The following is a 16,114-nucleotide window of genomic DNA, read 5'->3' as shown; positions in this document are numbered from 1 at the left end:
TGGGCAATGCCTATTGGCATATGTTACATAAATATTTTAGTAGAACAGGGAGGAGTTATTTGGGGGTAGTGTTACGTATAGGGGTGTGGTGTAGAGAAAGCGCATGCCCAATCTCCCCCATGGCTCCGTTAATAAGCGCTCACCGGTCACTCTTTGTACTGAGAGCGGTCAGAGCAGTCAGCAGAAGCTTCATAGCATCCAGAACTATGTCTGCGCAGGTAAATATGACCGAAAAGAGCTTTTTCTGACGGCGGGGAATGGGTGCCGGAGAAGGCACAGGAGAGTAGCTAGAACAGCAGCTGGTATTGTCCTAGTGGGAATCCGAGCAGACGCAGGAGAGATTTGGACGAAACCATTTATAGGGGGTTGTTTCATAAATTTCCCCATGTATACATTCAAATTAATATCACCAGACGTATATTCTATATGATCAAATATATGCTATATTTCAGAATCCCCTGATATGTTAAATAAAAGCTCATGGGGTTCCCCCTACATAGAGCCATTTGGCAAACCATGGGGAATGAGTGAAGCAGAGTCCATTTGGGTGAGGGAGACAGTAGGGAGTTGAAGAGTTTCAGATTCAGTGCGCAGGTAACTTAGCAAAGAGTGTATTAAGGGAGGTGCCTGCAGAGGGAGGGGGAGAGAAATCCTTAGTTGGGGACAAAGCGGGAGTAATAAAGCCACATGTCTTTTAGTACAGGTGCAAGAGAAGAACCTGTATTAGTAGGGAAGGAGAAGAAGCCTAACGACCAGAGCTGCCAACTTTGGAATTAGGGAACCAGGTTCGAGTCACGGCGTCCGCTCAACATCCTGTGATTCTTGGCAAATCACTTAATTTCTCCTGCCTTTAAAAAAAATTCTGCCCTTGTGTAATGTAATCTCATTCACATGCAAAGCACTTTAATTCCTTTGGTTAGTGCTAGCGCTATATAAAACTGCACTGTAAAATACATTACAAGCTGTTAGGATTTGGAGCCACATCTCCGGAAGGGGAACATTGGGACAGTGTCTCTCCCAGTAAAGGTATTTAGTCCAAAAATGGGATGGGGGGGGGGGGTGCTTGTATACCTGTTAATTGTAAAATGAGAGTGACGTTAGAGGTTTGAGAGGGAGATTCCAATAAGGCGAATAAACTGTTTCTTTGGAGGGAGATATAGGTTTGAAAAGGTGAGCACATTAATTCCCATGGAGTTAATTTGTTGTACAGGAGGTTGACTGTGAGCGTAAAGAGGGTGTTACCTGCAAAATGTGGGTGAGTTGACCTTTGTGTGCTTTCTTAAAATATATTGAAGCAGAGACTCAGCATACGGAGGGTTGTGTGTTACCGGGGTCGTGAATATCCCAGTGATCTGGCTGACCCATAAGTATTTACGTATGTCTTCGGTAAATAAATGCATGCCCCGCTTTGTTGTAAAGTAGATTCGTCTTTATTAGTGAACAGACCAGAAACACGCCAACAGTCAGGCGGGTCTCGTCAGGTCCGCTCGGGTTAGGAACCCGTGTACTAAATGTAAAGCGGTTCTGCAATTTAGCAATTATGTAATAACTGCCAGGATTCACACCCTCTGCATTCCAAACATTATCCCATTCTCTATGACCGCACTTCCTTTTCAAATACAGCACGCACATTCATTCTCAAGCCAGGGCTCCGTGTCAAAGCTATGCCGGTACAGGAAAGATCTTTCACATGGGGTGGGGAGATTATCATATTCTGAATGGGTTTGACTGCGGCGAGTAAAACACGAGCAACGCCTGTACCTCAAGAAGGGATGCTCAATTTGGAGAGAGGTGATAAAACCGTTGGAATGAGAAGTTTTGGAGGGAGATAGGTAAATGTTAGGGGGTAGTTCCCATGCAGTCCATGAGAGGAATGGATGCAGTCAGCTGTGAACCGGTTCATGGTGGAGATCTCATTCCTAGACTGGGCAGAATGTCTGCAGGTACAGAAGATATCCTCGGCAGTTAAGACTTAATGTAGAAATAATTTTATATAATCTATTTTTATATAGTCCTCTTTCTTAAAAAAACTTGGTTGTTGTTTCAAGTGTAACCTCGTTCTAAATTATATTCTGATTTTATTAACGTGACACTTAATTCCCTTGATGAGGTGCTGAAGCACACTTGCTGGTGGGTAGCATGCTACCCTAGGATTACTATGAAATGGGTCTCTGGGCTACATGGGTAGTTATATAGGGTGCTTGAGGGTACAAGTTGTAAACAAATTGTACTTATGTTAGCGACCAATGTACATGCCTGAAGCAAAAATGAATTAGAAATAGGGGATTTAAGCTTTAGGTGCTAGTGCATGGATGTCATTTATGCTCCCCTCACCTTACAGTTCAAATCACTACCTGGGCACCATCCGTTCAGTTTGGAACAGGGTGATCTGTCCAAGTCGAATGCTATTGATCTTGCTCAAGCCAGTGGTAGAAAGTTGGATATCTTTTTAGTAAAACATAAGTTTCTATATTTAGCCGGTATTAATACGGCAGCCCTTCTATATGAGCATACATGCTTTAAAATGTAATCTAGGTTACATGACAGTCATAACAAGTAGAATTACAACTGTAGCAATAAAATGCAAACTGCTAATGTAGCAATAGTTTCACACTTCAATTCCCTTTACTGTACGAGTTGCTTTTAGATACCAAGTATGTATTGGGTGCAGTGCATTTGGCATTAGTCATGCCGGATCACTTGCATGCATGTCTATGTAGTTGTAAAAATTAAGTATTGCACTTTTTCTTATAATTATAGCCACACTCGCGCAGTACTCTGTTGCCCCATGTGAAGGTGATCTCTGTGGAGGATATCTGATACGAGGCTGTAATGACCCACATATATTTAAGGGTTCATTGCGACATTTAACTTGTTATATCCTACTGTGTCTTTGTGTTTCTAGTACGGAGACCTCCTGACTCGGGGTCATTATGCTCACTGTCTTAAGTCAAACTTTTCACCTACAAGTCATTGAGTTCAGATGTGTTAGTCAAATTAGTTAAAAGGCAGCAAAACAAGATCACAACATCCAGAATGCCTTAGACTGTCGCTGAAACTGAAGACTGGAAACTGTCCGTAAGGACCCGAAGGTGGTCACGCTAGTTTTTGTCATGAAAATGACAGCTTTCTGGCCAAGCTCCCCAACTTTCAAAAGTAATAGAACACGCACTACATGGTGAGTGAAGTTTTAGCGTTCTTCAGAGGTATCACTCTCTGGTCGTTGAGTGACGAGAGTAATACAAGAAAGTAGCGTCTCCTGAGTTAGGAGGCATCCACCCCTGAGCACTGCGTTTCGCGACTAGCAGTGCTTAGGGGATGCCGCCTAACTCAGGAGACGCTACCTTCTTGAAGTGTGCCTGTGTCCCTGCGCCTCCTAATAGAAAAGTATTGGGGTGGTAAACAGCCCAGCTCTCCTCTGCTATCAGTAGCAGGAATACCCAGGTACTGCCAAGTGTGCCTGTTGCAACAATCTCAGCCACTGGTTTGGAACCTGCAACTTAACTGCCCTGGTTTTTTTTTTTTTTTGCTAAATTACTTTGTCAGCAAAAGCGCCCTGAGGTGTTCAATACTTTCTGCAATCTAATATAGCAGTTTTAGAGGTGGGTGAGCCACTGAAAGCTCTAGCATGAAACCTGGCTCAGTTTTGGGTCCTGTTGGAACGTTGAGTCCATAGCTACCTGAGCTTTCATGTGGTTTCTACCTGCTGCACTCGCTGTACCTAGAATGTATCGTTACGGCCAGAGCTTTCCAGTTTGAAACCAGGTTCGAGTCTCCTCAAACGCTCAAATTACTGTGATTCTGGGCATTCAATCACCCCGTGCCTTAACATCCAGTTTGAACTATATAAAAACTGAAGTAAAACGGTCAAACAGGTAGAAGCAATGGACAGATACTCATTTAGTGGCTGACTTGTACAAAGTGAAACAAGAAAACCTGGATAAATAGTGGCTTCCTTGCTAAAATTGTGTGATCTTGGTCAATTTTATTTCACCCAAACGACTTTTTCTTTATAATCCCATATGAAAGCACTTTCAATTGCTTAATTTCACAATACAGCTGTCCAAAAACGTTGTTTCCTTTAATAGACTATGTTTCTCTAATAATCCGGGAACACATACAGGGTTTACATGTCAACTATTTTGCCTCTTGGTTCACTAATGGCACTGCCATGTTGAGACTGGGGCAGGAATGGTTTTAAGTTAATGTTTAAAAAGTATTACTTTTAATTAGTTCTTCCACGGTACTATGTGACATATTACTGTCCAAGCTTCCAATGTTAAAGAAATACACTTTTTGAGTTTCGAAGAGACATTATCATATTTTACGTGATATTTGTTGTATGATTTACATAGCAAACATTTTCAAGGCCCAACTTGTACATTGGCTCTAAGAGCCAAGCCAGACCCATGGCTTGGCTCTCCCTTCTAGTTTGTTTGCTCGCCTATCTAAGCAGTTCATTGCTAGCCAGACTGTCTTGGCACAAAGTTCAGTAGTGGAAATTGTAGCCCTAAAAAACCACTGAAGTGTTGGAAGAAACGCTTGATTTAATCTCTGCAATTGGCGATCTTTTGGGGCGCATTCCAGTCCATTTTCTTTGCCCACTATGCCGTTCTAGACCGAGACAAACCATATGTAAATCTGTATCAATCCTGCTCTAGTAGGAACAGTGCAGCCCAAACGGTCAGGCCATGTCCCTTCCAGACAAGAGCACAATCAACCCTCAGAACAAGAGTGCCACACACCATCCTCTGCATGTCTCTAGAAATCGATTTACCAGTTTAAAATGCTTTTATCAGAGTAGCAGCATACACAACTAATAAAAAATATTTGACTTTTCCCCACTCACTGAGCCATTACAGAGTTTAGTAATTGAAGACTGGTTTTAGAAAGAAAGCTGTATTCAACAGCACAAAAGCTGAGACTAGGACGTACACACAATCGTTTTTGTGACAACTGAAGGTTCAGTTAAAATTGAGTTGACAGATGTGTAGTTACAGTTCACATATCTGGTCACCTCTAACACTACCAATGCTTCTTCCGCATTACATTCCCCACTCTTACGTTAGCGGGTTAATCTATAAGGGGCAATCCCTGAAAGCCTCTTGTCTCAGTCATAAAGTATGTTTCCAAGGGAATCTGCAGTTCTAACAGCTCTCCCCATGGGGTGACTAGTCCTTTATGCTTTCGTAAAGTTTGCCACACTTAATTTCAATTGTCATTGAATTCCCGCTTCTAGTCTGATCATGATACATATCCGTTGTGAAGCTAAGCTGAACTGTTTTCCGCAATCCTTTTGTAGACACAGTTTCCAGGTAGCCACCTTTTTTAATTTCTTTGCTTCCTTGTAGCTGGGAAAGTACGTCCATTTAGCAATTCTACCTAATTTAATCTCGCAGGGCGTTTTTTTTTTTTTTTTGTTTTTTTTTTTGTTTCCTTCATACGGTTTCACTTCCTTCAAACTCTATTTCTACCTTAGATTCTCTCTCTGGGGAGACTCCTTTGCCTATATATTATTTTAGGTACAAGGTGGGGTTCAGATCTGTTACTGTGCTCAGTAGGACTTACTCAGTTTCACACCTATGGATGAGAGCTGAACTTGCCTCGCGGAGGGAAAAACATGTTTTGCTGGGTTAGAGAAGCACAAATCCTAGATTTGCTTAGAAAAGCAGTGGCATCCCCTCCCTGTTTTCTGATGGCATCCAACGGCAGAGTGTAATCTCTGCTTGTAAAGGAATGCACCCATACCTGTACCACCCCTCCTACTACACCAGGGTTGCTGGCAGCTAACAGATAGTACAGGGAAGCAATCTTTTTACCTGCACCCTGGGTGGGAATAATCAGTTACCAAATAATATCCTACTTCCCCATTACGCCCCACCTATCTCTAAACTGCGTTGTGTAGTGTTTTGTTACAGGGTTCGCTTTTGGGGAACCAGGAGACCATGTTCTCGGAATCATCGGAGTCCATAGATGGCATAGTTTGTGAGTCTGCAAAGGAGCGCATTCCCAGAGGGTTACCTTTGTCCTCAGAGTCTGGCAACCTTCATGTCCTTAGTTCCTGTGTCCCTGTAGCCAGGCGGGAGCGGTTTAGTTCGCTGGGGTGAGTTATTCATTCCTTTCAAGACTAGTTTCTGGCCACTGTTCTGAAACCTACACTCCTTTAATGTGCTGTATTGGGGAGAAAGCATAGCAGTGATGGGATTAGTCCAAGGCTTTCTGGGCCCAATAATCAGAACTCCTTCAAGTATGGGACAGGCTGCCTTCCTGCCTGCAAAGCCCAGGAAACTATTTGATACAGGAATTTGCGGCCCCTCTGTTAGGAGTGCTCGGAATTTCAAAAGCGGCCTGGAATATTTTGACTCTGGAGGGCTTCCCACCAATGACCCAAATAAGCATTAATGTTTCTTAGCCTTGAGCCGGTACTTTGTACTTAATGTGCCTTTTAAAGAGATTGTGCACCAGCTCTATCGGGTCTCACCAGCAGGTGACGCTGATATGCCATTAGAGAGGAGATCAAACCCCTGCCCAGAAGAGGCCAGTACAAGGGTGTGTTGTGCTAGTTCAGTGGCTGATACCATGTGTGGACGGTATCTCCAGAGTGAAACTCTTGTAAACCACAAGGATCTTTCTGGCCAGTGTTGAAAGAGGAACCCACAAACAGTAGTTGAAGAGGGGCAAATATGCTTGATATGGCGCGAAGTATGACCTGTGGAAGGTATGTGGTGACAAGATTGCATCTGCTTACTCGGAGGTAGAAACATTTAGGGTCGCTACTCAAAGGTGGAATGTCCCGGAGTGACTGGGAGGTAAAAAAAAACAAAAAAAACCCTTCTTTCCTTTGAGATTCTGTGGACACCACAGGAAGGAAATGGGAGGTTATGCAGCTGTGCGCTGACAGTGGCTCCCTGTACCAATGTTGTGACTCTTGCCATCCCTTTCTTGGGCCTCCTCAGTTTGGTCACTTTCTGCGCACATTTCACCTAACCTTCATCCTCTTCCCCTGTACCCGCCCCTCAAACTTGCGCCATAGAAGTAGTGATTCTAGTATTGTGCTGTAATGTTGTTAATCCCTGACCACCTTTAAACTCCTCGGGCTCCAATCCCTTTTCAGTTGCTGTATCCAGGACCTGTTGCTGCTTTTTAGGTCTCACTGGCTATCGCGTAAGCGATAGCTCAGCGAGACTATAGTAAGGGGCTCCCAAAAGTGGATTGCATGACGAGCACGCGCACAATGGCGAGCACGCGCACAATCGCGTGCATCGTGCCGCCATGCAATCCATTTGGCAATCTAACTTCAAAGGGTCCGCTCCCCCGCCTGGATTGCGCTCCCCCCCCCCCCCCCCCCCCCCCCCCACCAAGCGCGCCACGCTCCGCCGGGCTTGTCTTGTTTTTTTTTTTGTTGCATATTTATATAGCGCCAACTCGAACCGAAGGTATTGGAGCGCTTTACATAGCACCGTATTTACATTACACATTCAGGAGGCGGCAGCGCAGCAGACGGACCACATTCTCTCTCTCTCTCTCTCCTGCCACGTATTCCATTACATGCATTGCCCTCTTCTTCCTCTCGTTCCACTTTGTTTGTTTGTACCATTCGTTCTCTGGCCTCTCTCTCTCGCAGCTTTTTTTTTCATATTTCCCTCCATTTCTTTCTCTCTCAATCTTTCTGTCCATCTCTCTGTTTCTCCCAACCACGGTCTATTAATTCTACTTTTTTTTTTTTTTTTTTTTATACTCATTCTTTCCATTTCCTCCCCAGCTGTCTGTCTGCACATATTTCTTCCTCTGTGTATATTCTTTCTTCTATGTGCTGTCTGTCTCGCTGTCCACCTCTCTCTCTCCGTCTTACTTAGCCCCCTCTTCTCCATTGTGTTTCCGCTTCCCCCGTACCCCCTGCTCTACTGGCCCCCCCCCTCCCTCCATCTGTACAAGGGGGTAGGGGATCAGATAAGCCCCTACAGACACTAAGGACGCAATAGGTCACCAGGGTCAAAGGGGAGCCAGCCTTTCCAGGGAAGAGAACAAGCGACTAAAATACAGATTCCAGGTTGCCTTTGAGATAGATGGCGCCTTGTTGCATCCTCACCAGGATATTTTCGATATCGGAAAGTATCGGAGCATCAGCAAGGCCCTGCAAGCCTCTTCGCCACTCAATATCACTTTCATATTTAGCCCCAAAGACAACATATAACTTGGTAACGAACAATGTTTAACTCTGCAAAACAACGTTGGCATAGATGTAAGCACAACATCTTTCAAACTCTTGAAAAGATAACTTTTTAGTACTTATATATACAATGAACTTGACCCGGTATCAGAGCGCTTTACATAGCACCAGTTACGTTACATGAGGACACATTCATTTTTGTTAGGCACAGAGAGTTTAAGTGATTTGCCCAAAATAACAGGATGTTCAGCGTCATTGCCGAGACTCGAACTCGGTTCCCCGATTCGAGGTCGACCGCCCTAGCTGTTAGGCCAACTCCTCTCCCGTTTTAGAAAGATAAAGCAAGAGTGATACGCTACAATAAAAAACTACTCTGGCAAATGAGGACATATGGTTGGACTACTTCACCTAGAAGCAATATCTGCTTACAGACGAGCTGGTCCGGGTTTTAGACTCACCAGTATGTCTTCTGTTAGGGATAAGGGGGTAAATCCATCAGCATCTTTTAGCCCAAAAACACTCCTAGATGTGGCTTGAGTGAGTTGTGAAAAATGAAATCTACTTAAAACTCAGAGAAAGCTTAAAGAGTTTGCCTTCATCTTACCACACCTGTCACCCTGGGACCAATTGTTGCTCTTTTAAAAATACAGAATATTTCTTATTTGATGGCTGTCTGAGGGGAAAAAAGCAAAAACTGTATTTGGTTTCTCATAGAATGGCAAAACACACTGTGCAATGAAGTGAGTTGTTTTTCTAGAAATGTCATCAACGAAAGTACAATTGCAGGCTTAAAGAGAAAATAACTGTTCACTCTTATGATTTGCTTTTTTATATCTGGCCTAAAGATAGCTTTAGCTGTCTTGCTGGTCTTTGCTTTTCCCAAAAAATAATGATGCTCCCTCCACACAGTACAAGATATTGGGTCGTCCAGCTCCAGCCATTGGATAACTTCAATTTGAGAGACTGCATTTAGCTTTTCACAACACAGCCGCTGAAAAAGAAATCCCCCTTTGTTAAACAACTGCAGGGACTTGTATTCCCCAGTGGCTACTAGTATCTATGTATAGTAGGGTGTCATCACTTTAATAAAATATTTGTTTCTTAAATTGAAGCCTATGATATCGACTCACTATCTTAAACCAGCTTTGGCATATTTATATTGGATGGAAAACAAGTATAGATTAAGATCTTAAAAAACAAACGCGTATTGAGCCATGACATGCAGTCTTTTAAATTTTGAGACATCATCAAACTTATCGCCGATCCTTTCTGCCGAACTTGAGTAAGTCTCTTCGTGCCCAACTTGCTCTTCTTTCTGTGATTTTTATTTACTATATTATTTATTGTTGCATAGGCGAGGAGATGTGAGCCGCTTGTCGAGCCTAGGTTTCTGCATTCTTTGTAGTTTTGCCGTGAACGGCATATGTGCATTCTTTTTGTGGCGAGGCGCATGCCTTTGGTTTCAGCTTTACATAGTACCAGAGTGTTTGCGATTTTGTCTGTGTCGCTCTTCGGCAGTGTATACGTTTGTTTCCATCTGCATTCATTTTTGAGTGGCACATCCCTCCGCTTCAAATTACGGACTGCAGCAGAACCGCGCACGCTAAAATATATGGCTCTGATAAACCACACTGTATTCAGCTAGGCTTTGGTTGGGTTGCATATCACACAAACCACATGTCTTTGTCTCTGCAGACAGCATACGTTATAGCCCGGGTGTCCTACTGCGTCATTTGGTGGAGGCAGAATGTTTAAAATGTGTGCAGTAAACGTCACATTTTGTAACGCGCACTTGCAATGCAATAGGTCTCGCAATTGCGAGATTTAGAGCTATTGGCATTGTAAATTACAAGGCCTTTTATTTATGTTTTAAAAACCAAAACATAAAAGTAATTGTCAATTACAATGCCAATAGCTCAAACTCGCGTGAATGCGAGACCTATTGCATTGCAAATGCTTGTTTGACTTGCTCCAAGCCTCCTAGGTTGGCCAGCTTAACTTCTTTCTTGCGCCCTCCACTATCAGCAGTTTAATGACTTCACCACTTACCAAAGTCGGGCTCATTTTGAATCACAACTGGGCATGCACTTGCAAAGTCCTTAATTGCAGGTGTGGTGGTGGTCCTTGTGGCACTGTGCCCATGCTCCAACCCAGCACTGGAAACGTGATCTAGAGTTGCATGTTCTGAGGACTGATGGGTATGAGTTGTGAAATACTAGACTTTCACCATAAATATTTTCAAAACATTTAAATCTTTCCTTGTCTCGCCTCAGTCATCCTGATGCACTTTGAAAAGAAAAAAAAAATCCAATTTGACGTTGGCCTGGTCCATCTTGAGTTTAAAAAAAATTGTATGTATGATAAAACTACTAGGACTTTTAACCCAACCCTCTTCAGCCATTTTGTTGTCATTTACATTTTTAGGTCTCTCCTGCGCACGCGCTGCTAGTGCATGCACTCTCACTTGCGAGATGTATTGTATACACAAGGGGCCTGCAGCCCGCCCATTACTTGCCAATGGCTGGCTTGATTCTCTCCCATTTTCTTGCTTCTCTTTGGTAAGTGCATGGGAGCTTCACTTCCTTTTTCTATTCGCTAGATGATAGACCAAGTATAGATTAAGTTTACTTGCACTGATACCTCTACAATTGAGGCCCTTTAAAAAATATATTTTTAAAATTCTTTATTGTTGCTTACACCTGTCCTCCCCATCATTGATTGCGTTTCCCCCCCCCCCCCCCCATTCCTTCCCGCATCCCTGCTAGACCTATCCCACGCTACCTCCCACTTTGCTGATGCTACTTTTTTTTTTTTTTTTAGGCCTCGCCAGGCGTTGCAGTGCAAAGCGCTACTCGCTTGGCTAGAGATATGGTGAGAGCAGATTTCAGAAGGGGGCTTGGAAGCCCCGCCCATCATTTTCATTGGGTTGCGTCAGCATTTGTGCTAAACGCTGGCTTCCCATTGAAAAGGATGCTTTTTGGCCACTGCCCTTTCTCCCTTTCGTCCGGACTGGATTGTTTGCTTCACTGCTGGTGTGAAACAATTTCTCGCCTGCCATGCTCTCCACCCCCTCCTGCTCCTCACACTGGCTCTCCTAACCCAGGCTGCTGCAGGCACAGATTTGTCAGCCGTTCAGTTGACTGATTATGATTGTCACTGGTTGTTGTGAATCACAGGGGGGCTGGGAGGGGGGGGGGAATCACTGCCATAAGCTCTATATATTATATTTTATTATTTATGTGTTTGTTTGTTTTTTTGTTTTTTACCCCTTCGCTGCGGCGCAAATTCCGCCGCGGCGCTGGGGGGGTGCGGTGTGAGCGCGGCGCCGCCATGCTTGTGACGGAACCACGCCGTCATGAGTCACGGGCGAGCTGTGCTCATGACGGCATGGTTCCGTCACGACTCCGCCCACTCGTTATTTCGCCCGCACAGGGAATCAGCGACGCGTGGGCGGAGCGGCGACAGCATGACGGAACCACGCCGTCATGAGCACACACCGCCCGTGGCTCATGACTGCGTGGTTCCGTCATGCGCACGCAAGGGGTTAATCCACATCACATCTGGAGGTCAGTCGAGGGGGCCGTGGCCGGTGCGGAGGTGAAAGCTGTAATCACAAATTTGCCATTATCCCCCAACACGCCGACTCTTGGAAGTCGCTCCGAGTGAGCTCGGCGCACTGAGTGATGGCCTGGGGTTCCCACGGCTCCCCCGTGGGCAGGAGGAGAACGCGCAGCGCAGTCTGCTTATGCAACAAGTTTGTATATTACTGCAACTGCTGACCAATCATTGAGTCGGACAATTAACTTAAACATTTTACAATTTGGGCACGCAATGGTCTTCGTTTCCCTCAACTATTAAATCATGTCATTCCATTAAATTAGTCCGAAACTACAGCCACAGGCAACTCTGCCCCCAGCAGCAAACACTCTCTTTGCTTCAAAAGAAGCCCTGAACTAGTCTCCCCACCTGGTCCTGAGCTGCACCCCAACCCCTTGCACGCCCATTTAGCCGTTAATTGTGTCTGTTATGCAAACGCGGCCTGGGTTGGTTTAATCCATGGAGACTGAGGGGTGTCAATAGCCCCCGGCTCTCCTTTGCCACGGAGTGGGATTTGACTCTCTGGGTGGAGGTTTGTACAACCTTTAGGCCTCAGCCTTCCAAAGCCACGCTGGATTTGTGTTCCAGGAAGTAATGCTCCCAGTGTCCATTACACTTTCGGCAGAGACAGCAGCCTTCGATTACCACAGAGAGCAAGCAATGCTGTACAGTGTGAGAACAGGATTTTTGCTAAGTGCTCATTTTTTGTTTTAACTCTGATGCAAATTAACAACCTGAGGATGGAGTAATTCATTCATTCTTCAGCAGGGGTGTGGGAATTTGTCAAGCTTCATGTTTTTGGGCAAAATGTTGTAATTTCGTCTAGTGCGCACATGTTTTGGCTTACGACCTGCTGCACAAAAATCGCCACTTTTACTAGAACTTACGTAGGATACTTTAATGTTTAACACCAAAAATGGTTCTGCAGAAATCAATTTTGCAGAGAACAAGCCCTAGTTCTTAAGGCCTCACTACAAGTTCAGGGCTAAACTCTAAACCCTCTACAAACAGAGGTCTGCATAACCCCAGTTTTTCCCTTACATAGTCAATCCGGCTTATAGTTAGCTGAGAAAAGGTCTGGAAAAACAGGTGCAACATGCAGAAATCGGTGTGCTACATACCAATTCGAAATGTTGTGCCTCATCTCCCAGATAAAATCTTGGACCCCTCCACACTTGGGGACAAGGGATTTCCTCGGTGTTGTCCATACCCCACTGTATTCCGCACAACTTTTAATGAAGGCCAAAGCGCTATAGAACTCGAATATCCGATGCAAAGAACATTACAGCCATAGAAATTGTTTTCCACGAGCACCGTAGATAATATTTTTATCAAATTTGTATTTTCAGTGTTATGACCGCCAAAGGCCCTGATTCTATATTAAAAAAAAAACAACGCAGCTTTTGACTATACCATTTCCTTCTAAAAGGCAATATTTCTCTCCATGTGTTCCCATACCTGGAGTGTCACACAGTTTGGTGCTCACTTTCACTCCATATTAAAGAACAGTAAATGTTTCAGCAACCAGGCTAATATGCTGCATTGCTAAATACATATAAGGTCCCAAAGGCCCGATGCATTGCAAATGCTTGTTTTACTTCTGTTTTTGCTTTGCAGTTTTCCATGGTACAAACACAATCCATAGATATTTGAGCGCTTTACGTGCTCAACAGTTAAATTACATAATGACACTAATTTTTGTAGGCAGGGGAAGGGTAACTGATTTGCTCAGAATAACAAGATGTTGAGCCAACGACAACACAAGAACCTGAGTCCCCCAGCACCAGACTTGGCAGTTCTGGCCATTACGCCACCACCTCTCCTCTAACCATTACTGCAGAAGATCGCCACTTTTAGTTATGCTGAAAGTAAAGGCAAAACTACTATGTTTTTTACACTGTAATTACCTCTAATATACACAGCATATATTTATCTCTAAAACCTCCTGTATCGTCTTTGAGCTAATTGGCAACAAACCTTCAGACTACACTCTTTGCTAAAAAATTGCATTGCATTTAAGAGCTGAATGACTCTTAACACTTTACTTTTAGCCTCGCCACACTGCTCATAAAATGGCTAAAAGACATTGGGAAAGCCAAAAGCTCACGTAGGTGGAACCTATTGGCTTTGCCAGTGCTTGTTCTTCCTCCCACTACAGCATGGGGCAGTGGGTCAAGCCCACTTCAGCCTTTTACAAAGTCTGCTGTTAGTGACATCTTTGCCCTTTCACAAGAATATTCACACGCACACTAGTCCCCTCGGGGTGGGGTTTTTGTTAACTGAGGTTTCAGCAGCTCCCCCAAACAAAGATGTAGAAAGTCAAAACTAAATAAGCATTGACAAAGCCAAGAGACTAGCTGATAACACCAGACCTATGGGCTTCGCAAATACTTTTTTTTTGCCCGTCTTTCTTCTACCCCTATATAGGTTTTTTAACTTCCTTAAAAAGAGATGATTTCACTTTTTTGTCAAGGCATCAATATCAACCCAATTGCTTTTCTGATATTTTTCCTAGGATTTTTGAGGTTTCCTTCAGGTCTCTTGGTGGTTTAAGGAAGAGACTTGTCTAGCTTTTTCATATTCCTTCCATTCGCCAGCGTTTCTTCCACCCATATCCAGTTCACCTTGGCTCATCCCCCTTTTGATTTAGCTTCACAACATAATGAAAATAGTCTTCTGCTGTTCTTTGTGTGAGGGAGAAACTGGATCATCCAAATCAAAAGGACGAAGTTTATTTGAGTGAATTAAACAAGAATACGAACCCCAAGGGTGGTGATAACTTGGTTTATTGAAACAGAGATCATACAATTTATCGGGTACCAAGGATTTTTTTTAAGGTCGCTACATTGCCCCACCTATATTTAGTGCCCCCAACAGTAGAATTAAATCTTGACTTAGTCAAATCGCATAGCGGCTTGACAATCTTGTGTGGTGTATTATCTTGGCACATGTGCATCTTGGTCTCTGTGCTGTTATGTTCCTCTGTTGTGCAATACACTGGAACAGCTGCTCTCCATTACACAAGCAGTCCCTGGACGAAACGGATGTGTAGTGTGATGTGCTGTCTAATAATTTAGACTGACAGCTAGTGACTTCCTAGTGGACTACTGGCCTAAAAAGCCCACCTAATTTAAAAATAAAAAAAGTTCCCATCCTTGTGTCTTGCAGTAACATTATCTTAACCGATGAATGTTGCCTCTATGGTAAATTTGCTAGTGGTTTGATTATTACTTTTTAACTGCCACAAGCAAATGGGGACAACCTGTCAAATGAAGTTTGCCCTACAGTAGAAGGGAGATAGTGTTAATAATTTTCAACCTATTGCTAAATATTTACATTACACCGTGGCATAACGGACTTTACTGCCTAGTAACCACTTGGAAAACAATATGAACTTTTCTCTTCTAATGCACTTAGCCGAAACATACATCAAAGGCTTCGTTTATTGGTTTGTTAGACTACTCTGGGCGAAGCAGAACACACAGTAACTTCTTTGAACGCATCTGTTCACTTCCTTGTGAATTCTGCCTTTTTCTGTTGGGCGTGTGCAAGATTTGAGTGTCGCCATAGATGTGATGTATTGTGAAATAAACTTTCAGTAACAGTATGCCATATCCACAAGTCCTGAACTGTACAATGGTCGAAGCTGAAGTCACTCACTGATTACCTAAGGTTGGCTGACTCTTGTTTAATTTTCGTCTGCTTACTGCTGGACTTAAGTGGATCGTGCCATGAAGCAGCTTTTGGCCTCCCATCACACGCCTGAACACATCCCCAAGTTGTCATAAATCTTTCTCTCATGAGCGAATGTTCACTTCCGCGTTTTCTGGTTTTTTTTGGTAAGCAGATGTATAACCTTCAGATCCCATTGGCTGGTATTTGGAATGCCTTTGGGATATATTCAGGCACAAAGGTTTGACAGTGAATCCAAACATTTACTGAAGAACAGTGCGGTGGCCATTAATGGTTCACCAAGCAGGACTTCTTAATTGTATCAATGTGTTTTTCAGTGGCTTCAGTGTGTCAAAAGTTTGAAGAATGTCTGGGCGTCTAAACGAATGTCCTTCATTTGCCCCAATTCACCAACACCCGCAAATGTTACAAAAACTGTGGGATATCTGAATAGTTCCCGGCCTTCCTGAACTTTTGAGACCTATTCTAGTGAGTGATAATTAGACCTTTTATGCGAGGGTAGTTTACCTTGTCAACATCATTTCCACATTTGTATTTTTTGTGTGCCAAATGTTCACATAGTTCTGTACAGATTTAGAAGCTGCACATTAACCCCTCTGAAGGCAGGATTTATCATTTGGTGCACCAGCGTCTGCATCTACTCTGAACAGACAC

The 16,114-nt window shown here is 43.7% G+C and overlaps 1 protein-coding gene across 1 annotated transcript in view; it reads left to right on the top strand.

The window, feature by feature from the left end:
• The first annotated feature begins 46 nt into the window (after positions 1–46).
• LOC146798679 (peroxiredoxin-5, mitochondrial-like) overlaps positions 47–16,114 on the top strand; it is a 35,051-nt gene continuing 18,983 nt past the window's right edge. Inside the window, exon 1 of the mRNA XM_085625978.1 lies at positions 47–218. Within this exon, the coding sequence (XP_085482104.1) occupies positions 120–218 (99 nt within the window). The 5' untranslated portion in view covers positions 47–119. The remainder of the gene's footprint in view (positions 219–16,114) is intronic.

Source organism: Triturus cristatus, chromosome 9 (assembly GCF_964204655.1).
Source record: "Triturus cristatus chromosome 9, aTriCri1.1, whole genome shotgun sequence".
Classification (NCBI taxonomy): domain Eukaryota; kingdom Metazoa; phylum Chordata; class Amphibia; order Caudata; family Salamandridae; genus Triturus; species Triturus cristatus.
The sequence above is the reverse complement of the archived record's forward strand: the minus strand, read 5'-3'. Positions and strand labels throughout refer to the sequence as shown.